Source organism: Ylistrum balloti, unplaced genomic scaffold (assembly GCF_031769215.1).
Source record: "Ylistrum balloti isolate Yb309-2 unplaced genomic scaffold, AGI_CSIRO_Ybal_v1 Utg370822, whole genome shotgun sequence".
Taxonomy (NCBI): Eukaryota; Metazoa; Mollusca; class Bivalvia; order Pectinida; family Pectinidae; genus Ylistrum; species Ylistrum balloti.
Window position 1 is genome coordinate 138,029 of NW_026782475.1, and position 23,988 is coordinate 162,016.

The window sequence follows — 23,988 nt, forward strand, 5'->3', positions numbered from 1 at the left end:
TCAGGCAACTTATCAGATACAGGGAGACAACTCTGTATCTGTCTCTAAGTTGACACAGTTTGTGTAATGAAGAATCTTCTGTGTGTTGGTAATTATCCTGTACAGCTGTTATATCACAGGTTGGCACTATCTTCAGGACTGTCTGTAGGTCTGCACAGAGAAAAATGTACATATGCCAGACTAGCATCATGATTATAATGTTCCATCCAACTCTATACATCACACTCCACCAGCAAAGCACCACACCACAGACAACACCATGATATAGGGCAATGTTTGTGAGCTTCCCCTATACCATATAATTAAGCATTGTTTGTGAGCTCCCTCTATACCATATTATGAGGTAGTGTTTGTGAGCTCCCTCTGTACCATATTATGAGGTAGTGTTTGTGAGCTCCCTCTATGCCATATAATGAGGTAGTGTTTGTGAGCTTCCTCTATACCATATTATGAGGTATTGTTTGTGAGCTCCCTCTAAACCATATTATGAGGCATTGTTTGTGAGCTCCCCCTATACCATATAATGAGGTAGTGTTTGTGAGCTCCCTCTTTACCATATTATGAGGCATTGTTTGTGAGCTCCCTCTATACCATATTATGAGGTAGTGCTTGTGAGCTCCCTCTATACCATATAATGAGGCATTGTTTGTGAGCTTCCTCTATACCATATTATGAGGTAGTGTTTGTGAGCTTCCTCTATACCTTATAATGAGGCATTGTTTGTGAGCTCCCTCTTTACCATATAATGAGGTAGTGCTTGTGAGCTCCCTCTATACCATATAATGAGGCATTGTTTGTGAGCTTCCTCTATACCATATTATGAGGTAGTGTTTGTGAGCTTCCTCTATACCTTATAATGAGGCATTGTTTGTGAGCTCCCTCTTTACCATATAATGAGGTAGTGTTTGTGAGCTCCCTCTTTACCATATTATGAGGCATTGTTTGTGAGCTCCCTCTATACCATATTATGAGGTAGTGCTTGTGAGCTCCCTCTATACCATATAATGAGGCATTGTTTGTGAGCTTCCTCTATACCATATTATGAGGTAGTGTTTGTGAGCTTCCTCTATACCTTATAATGAGGCATTGTTTGTGAGCTCCCTCTTTACCATATAATGAGGTAGTGCTTGTGAGCTCCCTCTATACCATATAATGAGGCATTGTTTGTGAGCTTCCTCTATACCATATTATGAGGTAGTGTTTGTGAGCTTCCTCTATACCTTATAATGAGGCATTGTTTGTGAGCTCCCTCTTTACCATATAATGAGGTAGTGCTTGTGAGCTCCCTCTATACCATATAATGAGGCATTGTTTGTGAGCTTCCTCTATACCATATTATGAGGTAGTGTTTGTGAGCTTCCTCTATACCTTATAATGAGGCATTGTTTGTGAGCTCCCTCTTTACCATATAATGAGGTAGTGTTTGTGAGCTCCCTCTTTACCATATTATGAGGCATTGTTTGTGAGCTCCCTCTATACCATATTATGAGGTAGTGCTTGTGAGCTCCCTCTATACCATATAATGAGGCATTGTTTGTGAGCTTCCTCTATACCATATTATGAGGTAGTGTTTGTGAGCTTCCTCTATACCTTATAATGAGGCATTGTTTGTGAGCTCCCTCTTTACCATATAATGAGGTAGTGCTTGTGAGCTCCCTCTATACCATATAATGAGGCATTGTTTGTGAGCTTCCTCTATACCATATTATGAGGTAGTGTTTGTGAGCTTCCTCTATACCTTATAATGAGGCATTGTTTGTGAGCTCCCTCTTTACCATATAATGAGGTAGTGCTTGTGAGCTCCCTCTATACCATATAATGAGGCATTGTTTGTGAGCTTCCTCTATACCATATTATGAGGTAGTGTTTGTGAGCTTCCTCTATACCTTATAATGAGGCATTGTTTGTGAGCTCCCTCTTTACCATATAATGAGGTATACTATAGTGCAGTGGCTGTAAGCTCCCTCTTTCTTTTTTTTTTAAGAATTAAAGACTGAAACATTTCAGATTTTACATATTTGAGTGTGCTCTTAGATGTTAATGTTGAGATGAAGATGATCTACCTTCCTTGCCCTATAATTAGTAAAATACCTGTAGATCATTATAAAGCTGTCTAAAATTTTGGCATCCTGAAATAAAACTTTATTCAAAGCCTTATCCACTAACAATAAATATCAAAAATGTTAAAGTGTTGGTGTTCAGCCCTAGTGAAGATCTCTTGAAATTGTTTTTTATCTATAAAACTACCAAGTCTTTCAACAGCATCATAGGGACTATAGTGCAGGCATATTTCATATTGGATACAGTGTGTCATATTACGACATACCGCGGCTGTTATGTCTGTATGAGATATGGTGAATGACAGATATAGGTTGTAGAGATCTGTTTCCTCTACACTTCACATATCATTCCTTCATTGTACTGGATTTTATAGGGTGATGACTCCTCTAATACAGAAAAAATATTCATGTGTTTCATTTACTGCCTTAATTCATCAATAGGCCATTGCTTAGCAATAATTCCATTCAAGTCTTACTTTTCTATACAAATTAATTATTGTTTTATTATCCTAAAACTTACCCTACACTATTAATCACTTTAAGTAAAAAAAATTATAAGTTGACACCCTAAGTTACAAAAAAATAAGTATGGTATATGGTTTTTGGTGTATATCCATAAACTGACATCCATATTGGGGGAGGGGACGGGAAATATCTGGAGATTTTAGTGAATCAGGTCTTAGCATAGAAAAATTCAGTCTTCAAGTCTGTGATTTCATGGACAAATTTTGCAAAATGTTGACCTGTTTTAAGGGGTGCAATGCAAAAAATGGAGTATGAAGCTTTTTTTGCAGTCATAAATAGTGAACAGAAATGAAGTGTTCTTGTGACACAGATTGGTGTTCCTAATCATGCAGAATCTTTATATGCATGGAGCATAGGAGGTATTATTTACTCTAGGAATAATTGAGTCAATCTGCTACCCAGCAGGGGGAGGACTGCTCCCTGTGTGCTGATGATGGAGGCACACTCCCAGCCACAGGGCCCTACATTAATTGTCCATAACCAGTGTAAACAATTCCCTGTCATATCTCCCCTCCAAGGTCAGTTACTGGTACCGTACAAGTAATTGTAAGTTTATGGTATATATGCACTGCGGCTCTGGTAAGACATGTGTTTGACTAAATTATCGCACTTGACAGAAATAAGAAAAATTTGGCAGATATTTGAAAGTCCAAAGAAATAGAACACCTTAATGGTAAACATGCTTTATGATGCATATATTGCTGTTGAAAAAAGTCTACCGGTTTAAAGGTTACCTCTGATGGTTTAATAACCAAGTTGGGAAAAACAGCAAGTCTCTCACCGCCAAAACAGGATAAGGCTCATCATACCACATAACATACAAGTTTAGTTGCTATGACTACAAGTCTTATGCACATTGGCGGTATTATTGAAGCAGTTGTGCCTATGTATTAATGAGCATGAAAAGTGGAAATAAAAACAGGCAGACAAACTTGCCTCTGTGTGTAACAGTAGCTGTATCATAGAGGTTCATTGTGCCATCATCTGGTGCTGCTGTTATCCAAAGTACAAAGCCCATGTTTGTTATATTGTTTTTGAACGTGTAATATTGTATGATGTGACCCAATGGTGTTTGTACAGTCAAATCTTGTTGTTTCAAATTTTACTTCAAGTCGTTGTATAAATGAAACCTTATCCACTAATGATCTGCTTCTAAAATTAGTACTTATAATTGTCTGCCATCCTGAATAAAACATTCAGTTTCTAATTGTTCTGTAAGTCGCAAATATCAAAATAACCTTTCATAGCTTGCAAAAAAAAAAAAGATTTTCATGTCTCTATACGATCATCTTTATGAAGGTCAAGTTAGAACAAGAGGACTTGAGATGAGTTTGTGTTTCACTTAAGGTTTAAAGTCAAGGACGCTGTTTATCCTCGCATGAAAAATGTCAATTAGTTATCTTATTTAGAAGGAAATATTGACTATAGGTAGCAGACCTTGTTCCATTGGAAACAATATTTTCTTCTGGTAGGATGTCATGTACACTCAAGTATTTTCATTTTCCATCGCACTTGCATAAAAAATGAAATAAATAAATTGATTAATAAATAAACCAAATATCTTAATCTTGACTTTCTATAGTTAAGAAATCGAGAATTTATTGTACACAAGTGGTATATAAATTTCAGTGAAAATGAAACTATGTTGCTATATTGTATTTAAAAGTAATGATAGTTCTACATAAATTTCTCTTTTCTACATTTCAGGGCTTTCTTTTTCGATTTAGGGACTACTTCTAACATTCACATATCACCATGAGTTCTTTAGAAGAAAGACGTGCAGCTCGTGCAGCCCGTAGGCGCAAGCAGGAGGAAAATGAGTGAGTACTCGTCCAATCAACTATCTTATTGTCGTTTCAAATTCTAGATGCATGTAATCAAGTTTGTGCAAAGTGATTGTTAATGAATCTTTGAAGATGTGTTTTCTGGATTTGTTGAAACTTTTTTTTTTTTTTTTTTGGGTTGTTTAACAAATAATCTTATTTCAGCACTCAAACACGGTATCCTCATGAGATTGTCATGAAAGTAAATGCAAATTCTTACGTAAAAAAATGTTGATTTTTACATATTTTATTTTATTGTCACTCCTATAACACTTTGCCATGACGTACCTCTTTGGTATGCAGTATTCCTCTCAAACGGATAGGTAATCTCATTTTATCTCATTAACTAACCTCTACATATTCACATAATATGAATTTTGTGACGTTTCAGCCACAATTAAAACGTTTTTAAAAAATCAAGAATGAAAGCTCTCTTTTATCTATATGTGCCGCAGTTGAATAATCCAGTGAGCGTAAAAACTGAAAGACAGATAGAATATCTCATAGAAAATCAGTTCTTTTTAGTCTCTGTTATATACATTAATATATATTAGTAAAAAAATAGATAAATGAAAAAGAAGAAATATGAAAAGAGCTATTTCTAGGCTTTTGGAGAGAGACAAAACTGAAATAAAAGAAGTATTTTTCCTGTAACATTATGTATATAGTTAAATATGTTCATAAATACATATATATGTATGTACTTTATTTTGCTGGAAAGTAAATTATAATGAATGGATGAGATGATTTAAGAACAGGAAAGCAAAAGATAGGAAACTTGTATGGTCAACAGTTGCGAGTTTAATTCCCATAAAAGATTATTTCCACTGTTGTGTGCTGTAGAAAATGAGTTTTTTTTTATGACTACAGGCATGCTGATTGGTCAATAGTTGACCAAGGCTTTAACAACAAGAATTGAAATTGGCTTTTTACTGGCTAATATCAGATTGACTTTCTCTCCGTTAAGAACTCTTTAAATATTTCCATATTTCTATCAATAAATCATGATGGGAACAAAGTTGATATTAGATAATGACCCACCCTCATTCATCAGTGATCTTGTTTTCACCTTTATTTTGCAGAAACAGCTATGCTATCATACTAACAACATATATTTGCAGCCTTGCCTATAAGATGTGCATTGTTCCTAGATAGCTAGAATTTATTTCTGAATTTTATGAGAACAAGGAGTAGAAAAAGCAAGTGAATTTTATGTGTTTGTAGCAATAACACAGGAGAGTTATGTCTGGTGTAAAGGTTGTTGGTATATTTTCATATGTTCAAGCTTTTTAAAACGATGTGAGTCAATGAATGAAGTAGCTTTAAAGTGACAAAATCACTGCAGACCCTAAGTGTTGTTTTATTATCTAACAATTTGTATAGAAATGTAGATATTATCATCATTATTGCAGCAGAGTTGGTGTGTGTGTGAGAATTTGTGGGAGAGACATATTATGTGTTACAGCCTGATGCAGATACAATTGTCAGTACACCCTTCATCACTAATCAAGGTACATATGACTGAGGGTCTTTACTGGTACCCGACGCTAATCAAGATACATATGACTGAGGGTCTTTACTGGTACCCGACGCTAATCAAGATACATATGACTGAGGGTCTTTACTGGTACCCAATGCTAATCAAGGTACATATGACTGAGGGTCTTTACTGGTACCCACCACCAATCAAGGTACATACAACTGAGGGTCTTTACTGGTACCCACCATTAATCCAGGTACACACAATGGAGGGTTTTTACTGGTATCCACCACTAGTCAAGGTACACATGATGGAGGGACTTCAGTAATATCCACCACTTATGGTACACATGATCGAGGGTCTTTACTGGTACCCACCACTTATCAAGGTACACATGACCAAGGGTCTATACAGGTACCTTCTACTCAGAGTAGTACATCAGAGACAATGGTCTTTAAAGGTACATTCCATTAATTCAGGTACATTAGCGGCTTTTGGGTCTGTACAGGTACCCACCACTACTCTGGGTAAATCAGACTGACTTGATAATTTTTTCAAACATCTCTCCATGTTGGCTCAAGAGTGTACAAATGTGACGCCAGTCATGTGAAACAGGATAGTTAGAAATGCTACATCAATCTTGATTAAGCTTAAACAGTTCAGCTGACTTGATTGAAAGCGAAGCCAAAAGTGATGATTTAAATAAACCAACCAGAACGCAAAAAAAATAGTCTGGGATATTTCTAGTAAGTAAAAATGAATGCTGATTTCAACAGTTTTGCTAAAATTAGACTTCTGATTTTCCAACTTGATGTCAAGTTCGATAACACAGGGAAAAAAAGATAATTTTAAATTGTCCTAGTTGTATATACAGGCACAAATATTGTTTTAGTTGCAACTGAAGCAAGAACTTGGTAGTAGATGGGAAGAATATTAGGATCTAAAAATAAACTGGATGTAAATATGATGTTACAGCATCAGGTAGTTACAAGTTTAATTTTAATCAACCAAGATACCTGTTTATGAACCTTAGGGAATACATAATTAGTCATTTTAGTAAAAATAATAACTGTTTGACTTATCATTGTTAGAAGATTCTTTATTAAAACTTTATTTATTGAATTAGTCTATTTTTTACTCTGTTAATCATTTATTCTTTTTTTCTGACTTAAAAAGTAATTTTGTCATGCAGGAATATCAAATTACCTTACAAATTCTGTCTCGTCATGTAAATTGTTTGGCCTTAGGACTATGTACAAAGAGAATATTGTAAGTGAAAGTTTAAAAATTGTGAAACTTGTAGAGTTTAAGATTTTTAACCAAATGATACTATCAGTTTTTGTAAAAATATAAACAGTAGAGGGAGTAAAATGTCTCATATTTCAAGACATAACTCACAATTTTGTTGTACAATTTAAATAAAAGCTATTATTTGTTGGCATTACATACATTTAAACATCAAACATCTGAAACCTTTTCAAAGTATACATTTGACAGAATCTGTATAAATTGTTATGAATGGGGGAAGATATAATGATGTTGAAGTTATCTTTTTTTCATAAAAGAATTTGAAACGTTAAGATCAGATCTCCACCATCCTGATAACTCCATTTACATATTACCATATTTATTACTGAAGTCTATAGCCCGGAGTATCAAATTTCAGATATTCAAACTATTTGTAAAATTTTCATTATCACTCCCCTGATTATATTTCTTAAGAATAAACACGGAAATACATGATAGACTAGTGGTAGATATAACCTTTTGTCATCGTTAGAATATTTCTTTGCTGACTTAGATGAAATTTGCAATGAAGTTCCCTTAAAGCTCTCGCCTATCATTATACAATGTGTCTGACAGTATGTTGGCTGTCGATGATATATTAAGATTGTTGATTGTATAAAGTAAGGATGGAAGTACTTCACAATAGTATGTACAGATACAGTCTTAATCATTGTATTGTAAAGACCAGGAGGCCAACACATTAACTCAAGATAGGGAGATGACCTTGAGCTTAATACAGAACGATTATACATCTTTCATGATTATTTCTACAAACCCGTAATATTATGGGTTTGTTAATTACTCCAAGAATGGGGCTTAGGATTGCATGAGATCAGCACATTTCCTATCACTCAAGGTCAGAAGGTGGGTTTATTACAGGGACAAGATTGATATTGTTTCTGTTGACATTTCTACAAGAACTACGATATACGTGGGTGGGCTAATTACCAGGCATGGGATTATTGAAGGATAATTACGTAATTGTAAGAAGTTCTTCAATGCTTTACAAAAAGAGCAGAGTAGTTTACCATCTGTTCATCAGTAGACTTACACAAGTCCTAAAACATCATTACTGGATCTACAAGATATATATCTCCTAAGTCCAGCTAGTAAGGACAAAAATAGCATATATATCTCAGATAGGTATTAATTATCCTTTGATGACAAAAACCAACAAGTCTAAATATTTTCCTCTTGGATGACATCCAATGCTGCAGCAGGTAGATGAGCTCACAACACTTTTTAAAGTTCATTGATAGAAAACTGGGAATCCAAAATACCTTGTTGCTTTATCAGTGCAATGAAGCTCCGATTCCTAAATACCACCACTAGATTCTCCTGTAGATTTTCTTGACTGCTTATCAGAACAATGCAGAACTCATCGTCTGGTCAGTATTCATTTTATATCATGAAAACCAGATGTGTTCAGGCAAAATGTGCATGTTAGCTGAGATAAGGAATGTTTCTCGAAGAAAGGCCATCAGGAATGCATGTTGGTTAAATACATTACACTAATTGGATAAGGATTAGATCAGAGAGCACTGAAAAGTGTAGGCTTGTCAACCATTACTTGGTAACCAATCAGATGGTCTGTAGTGGTGAAGGACAGAAGCCAAGGCTTGGATACCTGAATATAGGAAGTACATATCTTCTCATATAGTGTTTCCTATGGGTCCCCAGAGGGGAGACACTGATGTTGATTCTCTGTTTCTATATTATATTAAATTCTAGTGTGAAGTAATTAATTTTTATGACAGTTTTGTTAAGATATTGTTTTGTTTGTTTTAAGTATTGATTAATGAAAAATGGCTTTTAAATATGAAAATAGGTATCTGAAAATCTCCCTCATGGAGGCCCCAAGAAAAACTGATACTAAACAAATGAGTTTTGTCATGTGCTTCCTCATGCTACCTGCAACTTTCCTAGGAAAACAATAAACAGGCCTAGCTGTCCCCTTGTAAGTTGGCCACTATCTCCCTCCCGCAGTCTCAAACATCCCCCTGCCTGGCTGGAGGTGATTTCTTCAAAGGTATTTACAACCCAGCCTTTTTGTTTGCTATAGCTTCAAGCTTGATGCTTCCACAGGCAGCTGAATTTTGAAATCAGCTGCTGTCCCCAGTTTCATGAATATTCCTGAAGGAATTTTCCTGATTGGTGTATTGTTGGATTTCAGGAAATGCTTTAGGAAGATTCCTAAAACTTGGGAGTTGGCCTGCTTAGATATGCTTTTGTTCTGTGCTAAGATAACAAAATGTTCACCTTCATCAAAATCATGCAATTCGTTTGAAACTGATTTCTTTCCATAAATTGCATTATCATTGAGTACATCAGATTCATTAATAATTTCATACACACAGTCTCACGAACATTCTGTAAGGAAATTCTGAACTTTTTAATGTCTGGAATTTTTGTAAAGTTGGGAGCAGTTTTAGCGTTTGCTAATTTTGCCTATAATCATCATTTTCGTCCATTATTTTATTAATTTAGAAAACGAGTATTTGACTTTAATACAACATGATGGTTTGCTGTTTTTAGTAATTCTGTAAACCATACAGTATATCCACAGAAAGATTAGTATCAACAAATTAAAAATTGCTGCAATATCTTTCAGCTATGATACAAAGTGGGAAAATAAAAAGAGGTGTGGAATTATGATACAAGTTTGACTATGGAATTTCAATTTTTCTCAAAGTTTCTTCTTTCAACCATTCTTTGTTTTAACATCAGTATGATCAACTGGCAGTACTATTAGCACAAACATCTTCCCTGTAAACATTCAAAGTTCCTACTTACAGAATTATACAGGGGCTTTGTTCATTATCTTAGAATGGTTTATGATTGAAGCCTTTTCCAGCTCATTCTCTGCTTCCTGTTGGTTGGTTTCCATCTAGTGGTTTTGACTCTGATCAGCTTTGACATGTTGTGTTACACTGTAAGTAAGATCCCTCAAAAGCTAAATGAAAATTGCACTTAAGTTACAATTTAATTGTTGCTTTCATCACTTTATAAAGATTGAAGTTGATTTGATGGCTTACAGCCAAACTTCAGAAACGACCATATCCCATTATTTCAATTTACATCATGCCTTTCAGAGCAGATGCAAACAGTATTTCTCATCAACATGAGCATTTGTTGAAAAACATTTACATCATGCATGTTGCTAGAAACTTTTCTACTTTTATCTCTTAAATCTGTTGTGCTTCTGGAAATGTCAATGTTCAAGTTAGGCTGTCTTTCCTCTCATGCTGATTACTTTGTCATTTTCTGGTTAGATAACAATGTAATTTCTCTCAGTTGTATTGCAGCATTCAGTCTTGTCTTATGTATCTGATTTGTCTTAATCCATGTTTCCTCTGGCCCCTATACCAGACATTAGACATTGTGAAAGGTATCTGACCATCACAATGTCTGGTGTAGAAGAGAGAGGAAGCTAGATCTATATGTCAGTGAGATCACCTATGTGTACTTATTGTTAACTTACTATTAAAGTCTTAGTATTTCTTTCCTTACAAAATGTTGAATTTGGCAAAATACATCAACATGTGGTTGTAGAGGGAAATAGAAGATAAAAATCAGAAAAGTAAGTTCATGAACAGTTGTACTCTAGGTCTTCTTTTAAAAATAAATTCTAGTTTATCTTTGAAATCCTTGCTTTGAGTTAAATTCTTCGTTAAATCATTTGAGTGATAGTGTCTTTGCTTTCGTTAGCTTTGAATGTGATAACTTGATAAAAAAAACCTCACATATTTAGGGAGAAAAGCATTAAAATGATTGATGACATAAGCGAGGATGGTGTTAAACTGGGTATCTTTAAATCATTGTGGTATTGATAATCACTAAAACAAGTTACACACTGATGACATTCTATATCAGAATGAAAACCATTTATGGTGTGTTAAGTGATAAATTTTAATGTTCGAGATTCAGAAAAATAGAGAAAGCATTTGTAGTATCATAATGTTAACTACATTGTATTAGAAATTCCTCAATGTACAGATATTACGAGTGAAATTTTCTGTTAATCTCTCTGAACATATCTAAAAAATTTTTTACAGTGTAAAACTTGTGAGTGAAAAGCCAGCTGTTTGATCTATGATCATTTACAGAAATTACATATGTAAAACCTTCATCACTTCTCACTGAACACTCAATATGGCTGCCACATGTTGGTACAGGATTTCCTAGGTTACAGTTGATATGACAACTAACCAGATACAGCACCAATATCTGTACAGTTATTTGCTAAATTGAACCTAGCTGGGGTAGCATATTTGTCCTTTTTTTTGCATATTGCTGACAATTATAGAAACCTGAAACATTATGCACAATGTACTTTGTGTATTACACGTCGCAAAGCAATTAAATCATTATATCAATGTCCGCAATGTCTCCATGTTCCATGGCTGTGTATCTGTAAAAACATCACCTACCAGAATAACTTCTGCACAAGGCCACTTTTCAACCCTGTATATAGAACATGCAGAATCTACAAGGATATTTTGTTCTCTGCCTCTGTAGTAATGTTTTCTGACAAATATTCTCACTTTCTTCCAACCTACCATTCTACATTCTGAAGATTTGGGAGAAAATGATTTCATTACATATCATACAGTGCTATAATTTGTACATGTTTATCTCCAGGTGTGCATGTACTCTTCTGGTTTTGTCTTTGAAATCACTTGACAGTATTGTAAGTTAATAATTTATTGTATGTTGTTAATTAAACATCCCTCACCAACACCAGTAACACATACAATTCACCATATTTTATAATCAAAATCAGTGTTGATTTACAGAAATTCTGCCGTGTTTATATGTTCGGGTCCTAATTACCCAGTATAAACAGAATTACTACCACATGAACTTGGTGTACTATACAGGATTCAGGGGTAGGTAACTGCTGCAGCTGGCAACATTACGGTAGCACACCACCACAAAAACCCCAATCCATCTAGCATGCGGCTTCTGTTCAGCCTCTCTCTGCCAAGCTACTGCTTGCATACTAATTTGGCAATGTGATAGAGGATCTCTTGGCAACCTGCAGTTGTCATGGCGAGAAGGGATGATAGAGAGTGAAGGCAGACCAGTTGTTACAATACACACTCCACAAAACCATACATAAGGTTGAAGAAGAAGCACATTGTCTGTAGAACAGCATGTTTTGATGAAGAGATTTGATGAGAACATATTTTCATGTTTAAATGGTTGTGTATTCATTTATTATTACGTAGCTTAGAATTGTAAACAGTACTGGCAACACATGTGAACACAAGATATACCAGTAAATGTTATGTGCAGTTTCTTGCCAGACTCAGTTTTTAGAAGGGGTCATTAAGGTACATTCAAGCTCACATCAGTGTTACTACAAATGTTAAGCTCTGACTTCATAACAAAGTGAACTTTATTGGGTATTAGTGCAAGTAAAATTTACATACACTTTATATTGAAATACCTCCCAATATTATCTAGTTCAGAAACTGTGTTTCAATTTTGTAATCTTCAAAAGTAATCCTTCAAGCAAGTGAATCAGAAAGGGTTGTTGTACTTTGTGAATAAAGATGTCTTTAACTCATGGTGGCACTGTACTAAAGCGAAACACTTAGAACACTTGGGTCAATCAACTGAACCAGATCTACTTTAGAATATTTTGTGTTCATTGTATCTGTAGAAATCTCCCTCCTCAGTTATAGCTGATAAAGGGGTTATTAACTGTACAGCTTTTGTTTAAATATGTCAGTTTCTCAAAGCAGTTGGTATCTGTCTTGCCATCTTTCAGTATAACAGTATGTGTACCATTTAACCTCTTGCTAGTATCACACCTGCCCAATGGCTGTAAATGATACCTAGCTGTACTTAAACATGGTTGAATTATATTCACTGCCCAATACACTGTGAGGTAACCTATAAAATTGTTTTGTCAGAAACATAGTGATGTGGAGGATATACTAAGATCCTTCATAAAACATTGTGTCCATCTTGCCAAAGTAATTATAATTACAAAACCAAATTAACTAAATGACCAGCACTGATAATCTTGCCCTCCTACACTAATTTATGTGTTGTGTATAAAGGTGGAATTTTAACACTTTCAAAAATTACAGGAATGTTCTACAACTGTTGATTTACCCGTAATGTTGTAAAAATAAAATAGGTCACTTGAATGAATTCTGCACACTTATATGACTTTATGGGAAAGAGACATTACCTAGTAGGGATGGGCAGTCATAAACTATGGCGTAAAGGAAGTGCATGTAGATAAATAGATCTAAATATGTATGTAGGCAAAACAAATGTGTTCCAACTTGAGTTGAGTTCATGTTGTAATGGACAGCATACATGTAATTTTGAATTGCAAGTTTTCAAAGTTAATTGCTTCAGAAATTTTTGTTGTTTATTACTGTGCAGTGTATATATTTCTTCAGTGGTGTTTATTGGAGTCGGTGATTGACTCAACGACTGTCTAGATTCATGTTTGTGTGACTCATCATGCAGAATTTATGGTCGTTTTCAGAAACAAACTACAAATCGGTCCAACATATTGCATATCACCAATTATGTAAGAATAGTCCTAGATTGTTTAAAAATTTTTGAATTCCAGCATTTTTATTTCTATTTACAAAAAGAAGGAGCTATAATGAAGTTCTCATAGGTATTACATACATTATGTGCCTAACGCGTTGTAGATAATTATGTACCTTATATATATATATATTTTACCTTGTCCTGTCTCTATTCTGCCGTGGTCTTCAGTAGTAACATTCACTCACCACAGTTGCCCAGAATGGACATTAACATGGAATAAAGATTACCAGAATTTATCAATTGAATTAAAGATAAAATTTCAGCGATGTTGATTAAAAGTTTTTGATATTGTCATGAAAGAGGCTTCAATGAAAGTGCAGCATTTATTGCAGAAATTGTTTAAATGCTGTTTGAGTCTTCTGGCTGTCACATGCACTCTTAATTAACCTCTTAATCTGCATCCCATGCGATTTGTCATATCTTTACAGGATGTTTAAAATATTAATGTTTTGAATTTCAATAGACAATGTTAGGACTTAAACGTTAGGGGAAAAAATTATGACAGTAAACTATAACCCATTGTAAACTTCACATTGGATTTTGCTGCCACATGTGCATGTCTACCACCGTTACAATAGAAATAAAAGATTTTGTGGAGAAGATTCCTCGGCTATTAAAATCATTTTAATTGTATCAGGTTATTACGTACAAGACTCCTAGTAATTTTGGCTAGCACTCTGTGTGGGGTACATATCAGTGTGAAGAGACCCTTGTCCTCAACCACCCTATAAGGTATTGGCAGTTTGGCTAGCTCCCTAGGGATGTTAATTCCTTCTGTATAGCTGCAGTGATGTAACATGAGCCAGTTGGAATACTGATAGGTGAAACTCCCACACAGATGTTGATTACATTACATGCTTTATCAACTGGATGTATTTTATCACCAAGCCTAAGCTGATTGGTTTAAAAATGAATTGAGGAATGTTTTATGGAACATCAAACTTTTTTTTATCATAATTTCATTGAAAGAAGTTCCAATACATCAAATTACCAAGAAAATATTTGTCAGTTTCATTAAGAAAGAAAAAATGAAAATAACATTCATGAAGGTATAATTGGTGATATGGCAGATCTATTAGAAATCTTTTTTATTACGGAGAGAAAGTCAATCTGTCTTGTCTGATCCACATATCAAGCATAATTAAAGTAACTTCCACAGCATGTCTCATCTTGTGTGACATTTTTGTTTGCATGTTTTTTTCACAATTATTTCAAAAAATTTTTCTTTTCAGTTTTTAGGATAATTGATCTAGGTTTATTATGTTCGTATTTTTTTTTTCATTTTTGCATCTTTTATTTGTTTGCATGTTGCTGTGCATGAATAGTGATATGAAAACAAGTGTTTTGTCTGCTGATCTTGAGGAAAGACTTGCTCAGCGTCGCCGAGAACGTGAAGAACGACTCAAACTCATGTATGTGTTCAATCAGTACCCATGTAGTCTGTTTATATATTCTTGTTATTGGTTAGTAGCACAATATCATTTGTTTTATATGAAATTCATGAATATAGTTTTAATCAAATTGTGATAAATGTCATTATGTATGAATGTAATTGATTATCAATAACTACAAAAATTATAGTTCATTTATTCTCCCATATATGGAGTGTATTGAATATACTCCATATATGGGAGAAACAGTGACTGTATGTGCCCACTATTCTTCAGCTTACGATAAAGGATTTTCTGTAGAGATATCAGATATGTCTTATTATTGTTTTACATATACTAACAAATGAAACCTAACACATTTTCATTCTTTTTTCCAAGGGGGAGTAACTCCCTCATACCTTTAATAGTAGATTTATATTACCAATGTGAATTTTCCGTGAGTGTTATGAAAAAGCTGGTAATCTGCTTATAAAACTGATCTGATGATGTAAACTGCATCGTAATTTCATTTAAAATTTCAAGTTAATTCTCAAAATTCAAACAAGGTGTAGAAAATAGAGACAGAGTTTCAGATAAGGAAAACAAAAAAACAAATCTTCTTGCTTTATTGTTTGGTATGTAAAGAAAACTCGTGTTGATACTGGAACATTTTCAGGTGAATTATATTGAAAATCTATCATGGAATGTACTTGTGGAGTTCACTTTTAGCCTTTTGAGGAATAAATCACCATTCATCTGAAGCTTTGGATTTATATAACAATTCAGACATTTGAATTTGAGGTGAAGAACAGCAGATTTACTATGTTTGGATGCTATTTTTGGAGATAAAAGTTCCTGGGGTGCCTCACCAGGTACAGACTCCTGCAGTGTTCTGGATAATATTGTCTGTACTGGATTGTGTAGTGTGCCAAGTGTAATGGAGTATTATTATGTGCCTAGTGCCACCAGATCTGTAGTGGAATTCTGGCCAGTTTTTACCAGAGATACTGGTCTGATACCTGGCCTAATGGAACCAACATCCCAGCCAGGAGGAATGTACTACAAATATAACCTCATCTGCCTGCACAGCTCTGTGAGTTGGAAAACTGGAAATAACCTATACCAGCAAGGTCGAGGAGATCTGGCTGCCTGCCAGATACTGATGTGCAGATATTCACTGGAAAAAATGGAATCAATTCAACATTATATTAAAGCTATATCTGAACAGCACACATGTGAAAGTTTACTACCATAAGATACAGCTGATACGTACAAGTAATTGGATGTTTAATTACGATAATATTGTAGTCCTGGAACCAAGTTATTTTACCATAAGTAAAGCAAGAAGAAATCTTATCAGCAACTAAATAAACAAAGTTTGTTTGTGTATTGATAGTTAATGAGAGAGATTTTCTGCACAGGTGTTTTAAATGTTAACACAAGTTCTGGAGAAGGCTTTTTCTGAAATCACAAATAATTACATTTTTACACGAGCATAACATTTACATGTATCTACAGAGAAGATGACTTTTTCGTGTCTCTCTGGTATTTTGTCAATAAAAATATATATAATAATCCCTGTAAAAACACTGTATACTACGGCAGGATTATATTTTTCAGGTTAATTATCATATGTTATTACTGATAGTATCAGACACATGTAATTAGATCCTGTTTGTGTGATATTGCATGGCCTGATAATTTGAAATAGTATCTTTTTTCCTCAGCATTAACATTTCATTAAAAATTTAAAGAAAAAACAACTCTTAAAACACTCTTCTTTCAACAACCAAACATGTACGAATGCTGGATCAATCATCTGAATGATTAGCTTGATTAACGTTATGAAATTTTTAGTTGGGTTATCAAAGGGAGGTAATTCCTTCTGTATTGTTTCAATGTTTGAATGCTGGATCAATCATCTGAATGATTAGCTTGATTAACGTTATGAAATTTTCAGTTGGGTTATCAAAGGGAGGTAATTCCTTCTGTATTGTTTCAATGTTTGAATGCTGGATCAATCATCTGAATGATTAGTTTGATTAATGTTATGAAATTTTTAGTTGGGTTATCAAAGGGAGGTAATTCCTTCTGTATTGTTTCAATGTTTGAATGCTGGATCAATCATCTGAATGATTAGTTTGATTAATGTTATGAAATTTTTAGTTGGGTTATCAAAGGGAGGTAATTCCTTCTGTATTGTTTCAATGTTTGAATGCTGGATCAATCATCTGAATGATTAGTTTGATTAATGTTATGAAATTTTTAGTTGGGTTATCAAAGGGAGGTAATTCCATCTGTATTGTTTCAATGTTTGAATGCTGGATCAATCATCTGAATGATTAGTTTGATTAATGTTATGAAATTTTTAGTTGGGTTATCAAAGGGAGGTAATTCCTTCTGTATTGTTTCAATGTTTGAATGCTGGATCAATCATCTGAATGATTAGTTTGATTAACGTTATGAAATTTTTAGTTGGGTTATCAAAGGGAGGTAATTCCTTCTGTATTGTTTCACTATCAAGCAAGCAATGATCTGCTTAGTCTGTTGGAGAATCCTTCTCTTCCACATGTTTAAAGAAAAACAACTCTTGTAATAACATCACAATATCATGGTATTATAATTATTGTATGATATGTTAAAACCTTAAAAGATCTCCAAAGATTAATGACATTTATCCTGCAGTAAGCCCAGCACCGACAGATAAATCTGAGGTAGGGAGAATGTCACAGGACATACTACCTTGATTGTTATTCTGCTGGAAATATAAAGATATGGGTGGGCTTATTACCAGACATGGGCTTATTGTCTGATCATACAATTTTGGGTGAATTACTTGCTTGATTGTGATCCTCTTTGACTTGTTTGACCATGTTTCTTCTCTTTCCCTACAGTTGGTTTTGTTTTGAGGTTTGTGCTAGCTTGTTTTAACAGAGTGTGCCTTTTTTCCCTCCTCACTAATTCAGAGCTGCGGGGGTTAGCACAATAAACGGGGAGGATGAATTTGAACGACGAAGACGGGAGCGCCGAGAACAGAGGCTGAGGCAAGAGTGACATAAAGGATTATATATCTGTTATATCACACATGTACAAAGTGCTTTGAGTTTGTGACTTAAATGAAAGTTTGAACATATTCTTAGAAAAGAATATAAATTATATATCTGGTTTACAATTTTGGCAAAAAATGTTCATTCTGTGTTAAAGTTGATAAAATAAAGGAAGGCCTCTATCTTGTGTCACAAAAACACCAAACAAATTTGCTGAAATAAACATTGAAACAAAACAAAAATCTCTGGAGTGATGCACTTCATGGTGGTGACCAGCTCCCCTGGGGTGATGCACTACATGGTGGTGACCAGCTCCCCTGGAGTGATGCACTACATGGTGATGATCAGCTCCCCTGGAGTGATGCACTACATGGTGGAGACCAGCTCCCCTGGAGTAGCATAGGACTAGTAGTGACCAGCTTTCCTGGAGTGATGCACTACCTAATTGTTACTGGCTCCCATGCAGTGATACACTTTCTGGTGGTGTCCACTCCCATGGAGTGATGAGCTACCTGATATACAACCTCATGGTGACCAGCTCCCATGGGGTGATACAACAGTCCCAGATGTGTTTTGTTAGGCCCTATCAATATCAGGTAACCCATCACTCCATATGGCATGCTGCAGGGACAGTGACAGCAGATACGCCCACACACTGGCCTTCTCCACTCTTCCCACTCATCTCCAAGCATCCTCCTAATGGAGAAAATTACTTAATGTTGTATGGTAGAAAACCACAAAAATACTGAAAGAAATAACAAAAAACCAAAGTCTGAAATTAGGAAAAGTAAGGGGCACCAGCTTATGAAACAGTTTGTAAAAAAATATTTTCTATGTATACATGGCATAAAGCTGGAAGTTACTTTCATTAGAGACTCAGCTCATTCCTCTAGTTCTCTTCTTGTCAGTTTTATACTGTAAGTAAATGAAAAATAAAAATAAATTAGAGATATAAATAATTACTTAGAAGAATGCTGGATAATTTCACTGTTTCATGATAGAACTGTCCCTTGTCAATTCAATATTTATGATAGAGCTGTCCCTTGTCAATTCAATATTTAAAGTGACCACACATTTTACGTATGTTAAATTCATCAAATTTATTATTTATTTTAAGTTCATTTATTATAAAAGGAAGAAATGAATTATAGCGACCTGTTCATGCCCAATCATTAGATTTAAGGAAGAAAAATGTTAAAAGTCAGAAATTGTTCACGTTTTTTTTCCTCATATAAATAGAGTGAAAGTGAAATTGCATTAAAAATTTTTATCGTATGTTTTATCTTTATACCGTGGAATCTCTATTGAACAGACCCGCAGTGGATACAAGAATTTTCATTTTGCTTTGGAACAAATTCTGGATTGCAGAATTTTGTTCTAGGTGGAGAATGCAAGAGAATTTTGGCATAGAGAGAGGCTAGTTTATAAAAATCTCCCCATGCATGTAATTTTATGGATCCTTCCATTAAAAGATATAATTTATAAAAAAAAATATTGCAAATAGATAAGTTCATATAGATTATTTTTTGACTTTCAAAGAACTTTGTACATGTGTGTCCAACATGTGACAGAATGTTGGGACTGGTCTAGGGGAGGTAACACCTTGTAATTATGGATAATTTTGCATGAGTGTGATCCAAGTTTGTTCCTGTAATATATTTCTCCCCTTGTTGTTTGTAAAGAATTTAAATAGAAAATAGCTGTTTTATTTGATATTGAAACACAGACATTAGCAGTTAGAAATTTGGATTTTTTTTTAAAAAGTTGATATTGTAGTAATTTTTAGATAATTGACTTTAGATATAGAAGGAAAGTTGTCTCAATTTTTTATTTTGGAGCTATGTTCATTTACTAATTGAGGATCATTATTCTTATTCATCATCATTCTAGATTGTGACTAATTTGAACAGTTAACATCATCTTACTTAATACCAATAAAACATTGAAAAAATCATTAGTTCAGACTAAACCTATGGATGGTAGAGGAAATGTCAAGGAAGCAACACCAGTTCCTGATTTTTGTTAAATTTTCACTTTAATTAATTTGCAGAGGTGCTGGGGAAGAACAGGAGGAAACCACATCTCGTCGCAGTCGTCGTCGGCAACAAGCAGAGGAGGAAGAGGTCAGTTGAACTTACACTGCTACATTGAAACAGATTTTGCTTTTCAAATTTTATACCTCTAGTAATATCACATTAACAGTTTGATCTTCAGACTTTAACTATTCTACATTCTCACTCCTATTAAATGCTTATTAAAAAAGATAAACACATCTTAAGATTGACCTAATTACTTGTTTATAAATAAAAAAATTAATATTAACATGGGAAAATTAAGCATAATTTTACTCTTTCATAACGTTATGGAAGGAACATATGCTCATATCATATTTTGATCCTTTCGTTTGTCTATACTGTCAGTAATTTAAGTGTTTTTTGTTTATTGTTTATCTGTTTATTGTTTATTGTCGATCTGTGTGTCCTTACCTTTATATGTCTCTAAAAGTGACTTCATCATTAGTTTGAACAACTGTGTTTTGATCCATATTGTCATCTGTACCTTCAAACATTAGTTATGGTGTGGTATTTGTGATTTTCTGTTTCTCTAATCAATATTTTTACAAAGATGGTGGTGGATGGAGACCCAGCATATGTATAACTTACAAATGACTTTCGTATTTTAATATCACCTCATTTTGTAGTCATAGATACTGTGTAATGTCTGGAATGGGTAATTCTTAGATACTGTGTGATGACTGGACTAGGTATTTCATAGATACTGTGTGATGTCTGGACTAGGTATTTCATAGATACTGTGTGATGTCTGGACTAGGTAATTCTTAGATACTGTGTGATGTCTGGTTTAGGTAATTCTTAGATACTGTGTGATGTCACTGTCTCAATATTCTTAATTTTTACATAGTTGCTCCTCAACAATTTACACTCTAGCAGTGTGCTGAATCAGGTTTAAGAAAAGAAGGACTCTGCATCAAGCTTCATGCATGAATTGTATATTTTTCTGTTTTTCTAAAACTTAACCCTTATCTTAGACAAGGGAAGTAACTGAGTAAAGCTCTGGCTATGTGGTGACAAGGGAAGTAACTTAGTAAAAACAGTGGCAGTGTGGTGAAAGGGATGTAAATGAGTTCACTTCTGGGCTATTTTGTATAAGGGAAGTTACTGAGTATAATACTATATCTCTCACCATGTTGTACAGGGGAATTATTCCTCTGTATTAACCCTCACACGTTTGGGTACATAATTGCTTTCAGGACACATCCAGCTATCGCTCACGGAGGCGAAGGGGTGGAGATGATGAGGTAACGTCAGTGTTGTCCTTGGAAACTGCACCGCAACCTTGGAGACTATTGCACATATAAACTGTACCAAACTAACCTTCTCATTCATATACATTTCTATATCTTGTAGTTACCATATTATCATATAGCTATGTCCTCTAAAATTCCCTCTAATTTGATACATTGTACAGCAACTGTTTTGTGAAATTCTTGTGCTGATAATGCGTTTTATCCTCTGTAAAATCTCATTGCATTATAAATGTAAAAACCTTTTGGTCAGATTAAAATAATTAGATGAAATTAGAGGACACCAGCAACTTTTTCTATTCTTTTCCTGAATACCGTCAACATTTCCTTTTTCAATACTAGACAGATTACAACACCAGTAATTTGTCATTCCCTTTCCCATCTTGACTTGAAAGAGAATTTCATAGCCAGTGAATTTGTTCGTGTCAAAGTCGATGTGACTGTGGGATATATTAAACCATGTCATCAGAAACTTTGAGGTGACCAAGTTTGTATTTCACTTTAGATTCCTTCTTGGGTGATAGTGAGTTTTTTCTTCCCGGGTGATGAGTTGTCTCCCTTCCATCATAGAATTTCCTTTCTCCTCAAATCAGTATTTCTTACATCAGTACCTTTTACCTCTAAATTAATTCTATCATTCCTGGGTGTTCTTGAATAAATGTGAATATTTGTATTTTGAATTTCTCTTTAGATGGCGAGCTACATGTACAATGGAAGTTAGGACGAAATATCAGATCAGATTACTTTTTTTATAACATTCTAAGATTTTAACTAATTTTGTTTTAAGGATGGGGAGGCTAGAGCAATCAGGGAGGAAATTAAGACAAGAGTAAAATAATATATCTTCAATTCTCCAACATAAATTTAGAACCCATCTTCTATTTAGTTGAAGTATTCGTTCTTATTTCTTTGCATAATAAATAATCATACTTGCATCATAACTTACTACTTTTATCAACATTTCATGTTAAGTTGTAGCACCATTACAATATATATGCTTATATCTATTTGTTTACAGGAAGTATATGTGTATTGTAATCCTGCTGGATCAGTGCCTTATTAGTGATAGTTATATGAAGTAGATCTTTCTTTACAGGATCTGAGAGTCCATTTGTCACAGATACTGTAATCTAGTGCTTTATGTATTCTGCTTCATATTGTACACATTGTAATTATATATTTGTATTGTACATTTGCATATTTACATATTTATCTGCATACTTTATGTTATAATTTTCTGTAATATGTAACCAGAAATTCCTAAAGACATGGATGTGACCAGAGAATGTATGGTCATTTTATCAAAACCATTGCCTATCAAATATTCTAAGCCATTACTGGTGGCTCTTTCATTGTTCTTCAGAATAATTGTTAATCTCCCCGACTGGGCTTCGTATCTGTTAAATTACCAAAATCTTATCTAGAAATGATAATATATTTTAATCAGCGGTTAAGAATAATGCTGATTCTTCAGTCTACAGTAAGACCTGTTTAACATGAGCTCTCAGTTTTCTAGTATCCTTTCCTTTATGTCTTACAAGTACAATAAAAGAATATTTTGTGAAATATTTTTGCTTGCAGAAAATATCATTTTAGGTTTAAATGATGATAATGTGTATTAATTAGCTTTATGTATGGTGTAGATCTTAGAAATATAATCAAATGTAGATTTAGATGCATGTTTTCAGTATAAATGTCCTAAACAGCTGTTCTGTATTCTAACCTCAGGATTGGACACTGGGATCAAATTTCTATCATGTGTATATAGTAGTTTATAGGAACAGTGGAAAGATACACATTGTATTGAAGTTTGAGCACCATTAAAAATCACAACAGCAATTTTTGCCGCATCAATTATCCATTTGATAATTTAGACATGTTGAAAATTAAAGCTTTACTGTGTTGCAATATGCATCGTTTGGATTATTTTCAGATCAACAATTTAAAATTAGAAATTGTGACCAATATTGTCACAGGTGCATTTTCCTTTCAGCCATTAAGAAAATTAATTATGAAGTACTTTCATAGTATCAGTGATTATTGTAAATCTAGGTTGATAAGAACATATTGCATACATTTTTTTAAAAATGAAATTTTCAAATGTTATTTATAGAGAGATTTTCTGTGAAGTATTGAAAAGGTCAAGTGTTGACACATTAGATATGTTCTTTCTACAGGACAGCTACAGTGCTCCAGCTGAGCCAGCCTACGACGAAGAGGCAGAAAATCGCCGTCGTCAACAACAGGAAGAGGAGGAGGCAGCTGCCAGAGCTGCTCAAGAGGAATACGAAAGACAGCAGGAAGAATTACGTCGTCAGCGCCAAGAGGAAGAAAGACAGAGGCGAGAAGAAGAGGAAAGGAGACAACGGGTAAGTACGACTTCTGAGGGTCTAGGTCATTATAATACACTGGAATATGATCGTGTTTTCATCGCATGAATGTTCTTAAGGAGCATGTTTAAGGTGTGAAAAGTATAGATGAAAAATTCT

The 23,988-nt window shown here is 34.2% G+C and overlaps 1 protein-coding gene across 1 annotated transcript in view; it reads left to right on the top strand.

Moving 5' to 3' along the window:
- Positions 1-4,340: 4,340 nt before the first annotated feature.
- The window catches only part of LOC132558764 (trichohyalin-like), a 42,152-nt gene continuing 22,504 nt past the window's right edge, over positions 4,341-23,988 (top strand). Inside the window, exons 1-6 of the mRNA XM_060223363.1 lie at positions 4,341-4,405; positions 15,083-15,169; positions 18,094-18,171; positions 20,225-20,297; positions 21,446-21,493; positions 23,677-23,868. Of these exons, the coding sequence (XP_060079346.1) occupies positions 4,341-4,405; positions 15,083-15,169; positions 18,094-18,171; positions 20,225-20,297; positions 21,446-21,493; positions 23,677-23,868 (543 nt within the window). The remainder of the gene's footprint in view (positions 4,406-15,082; positions 15,170-18,093; positions 18,172-20,224; positions 20,298-21,445; positions 21,494-23,676; positions 23,869-23,988) is intronic.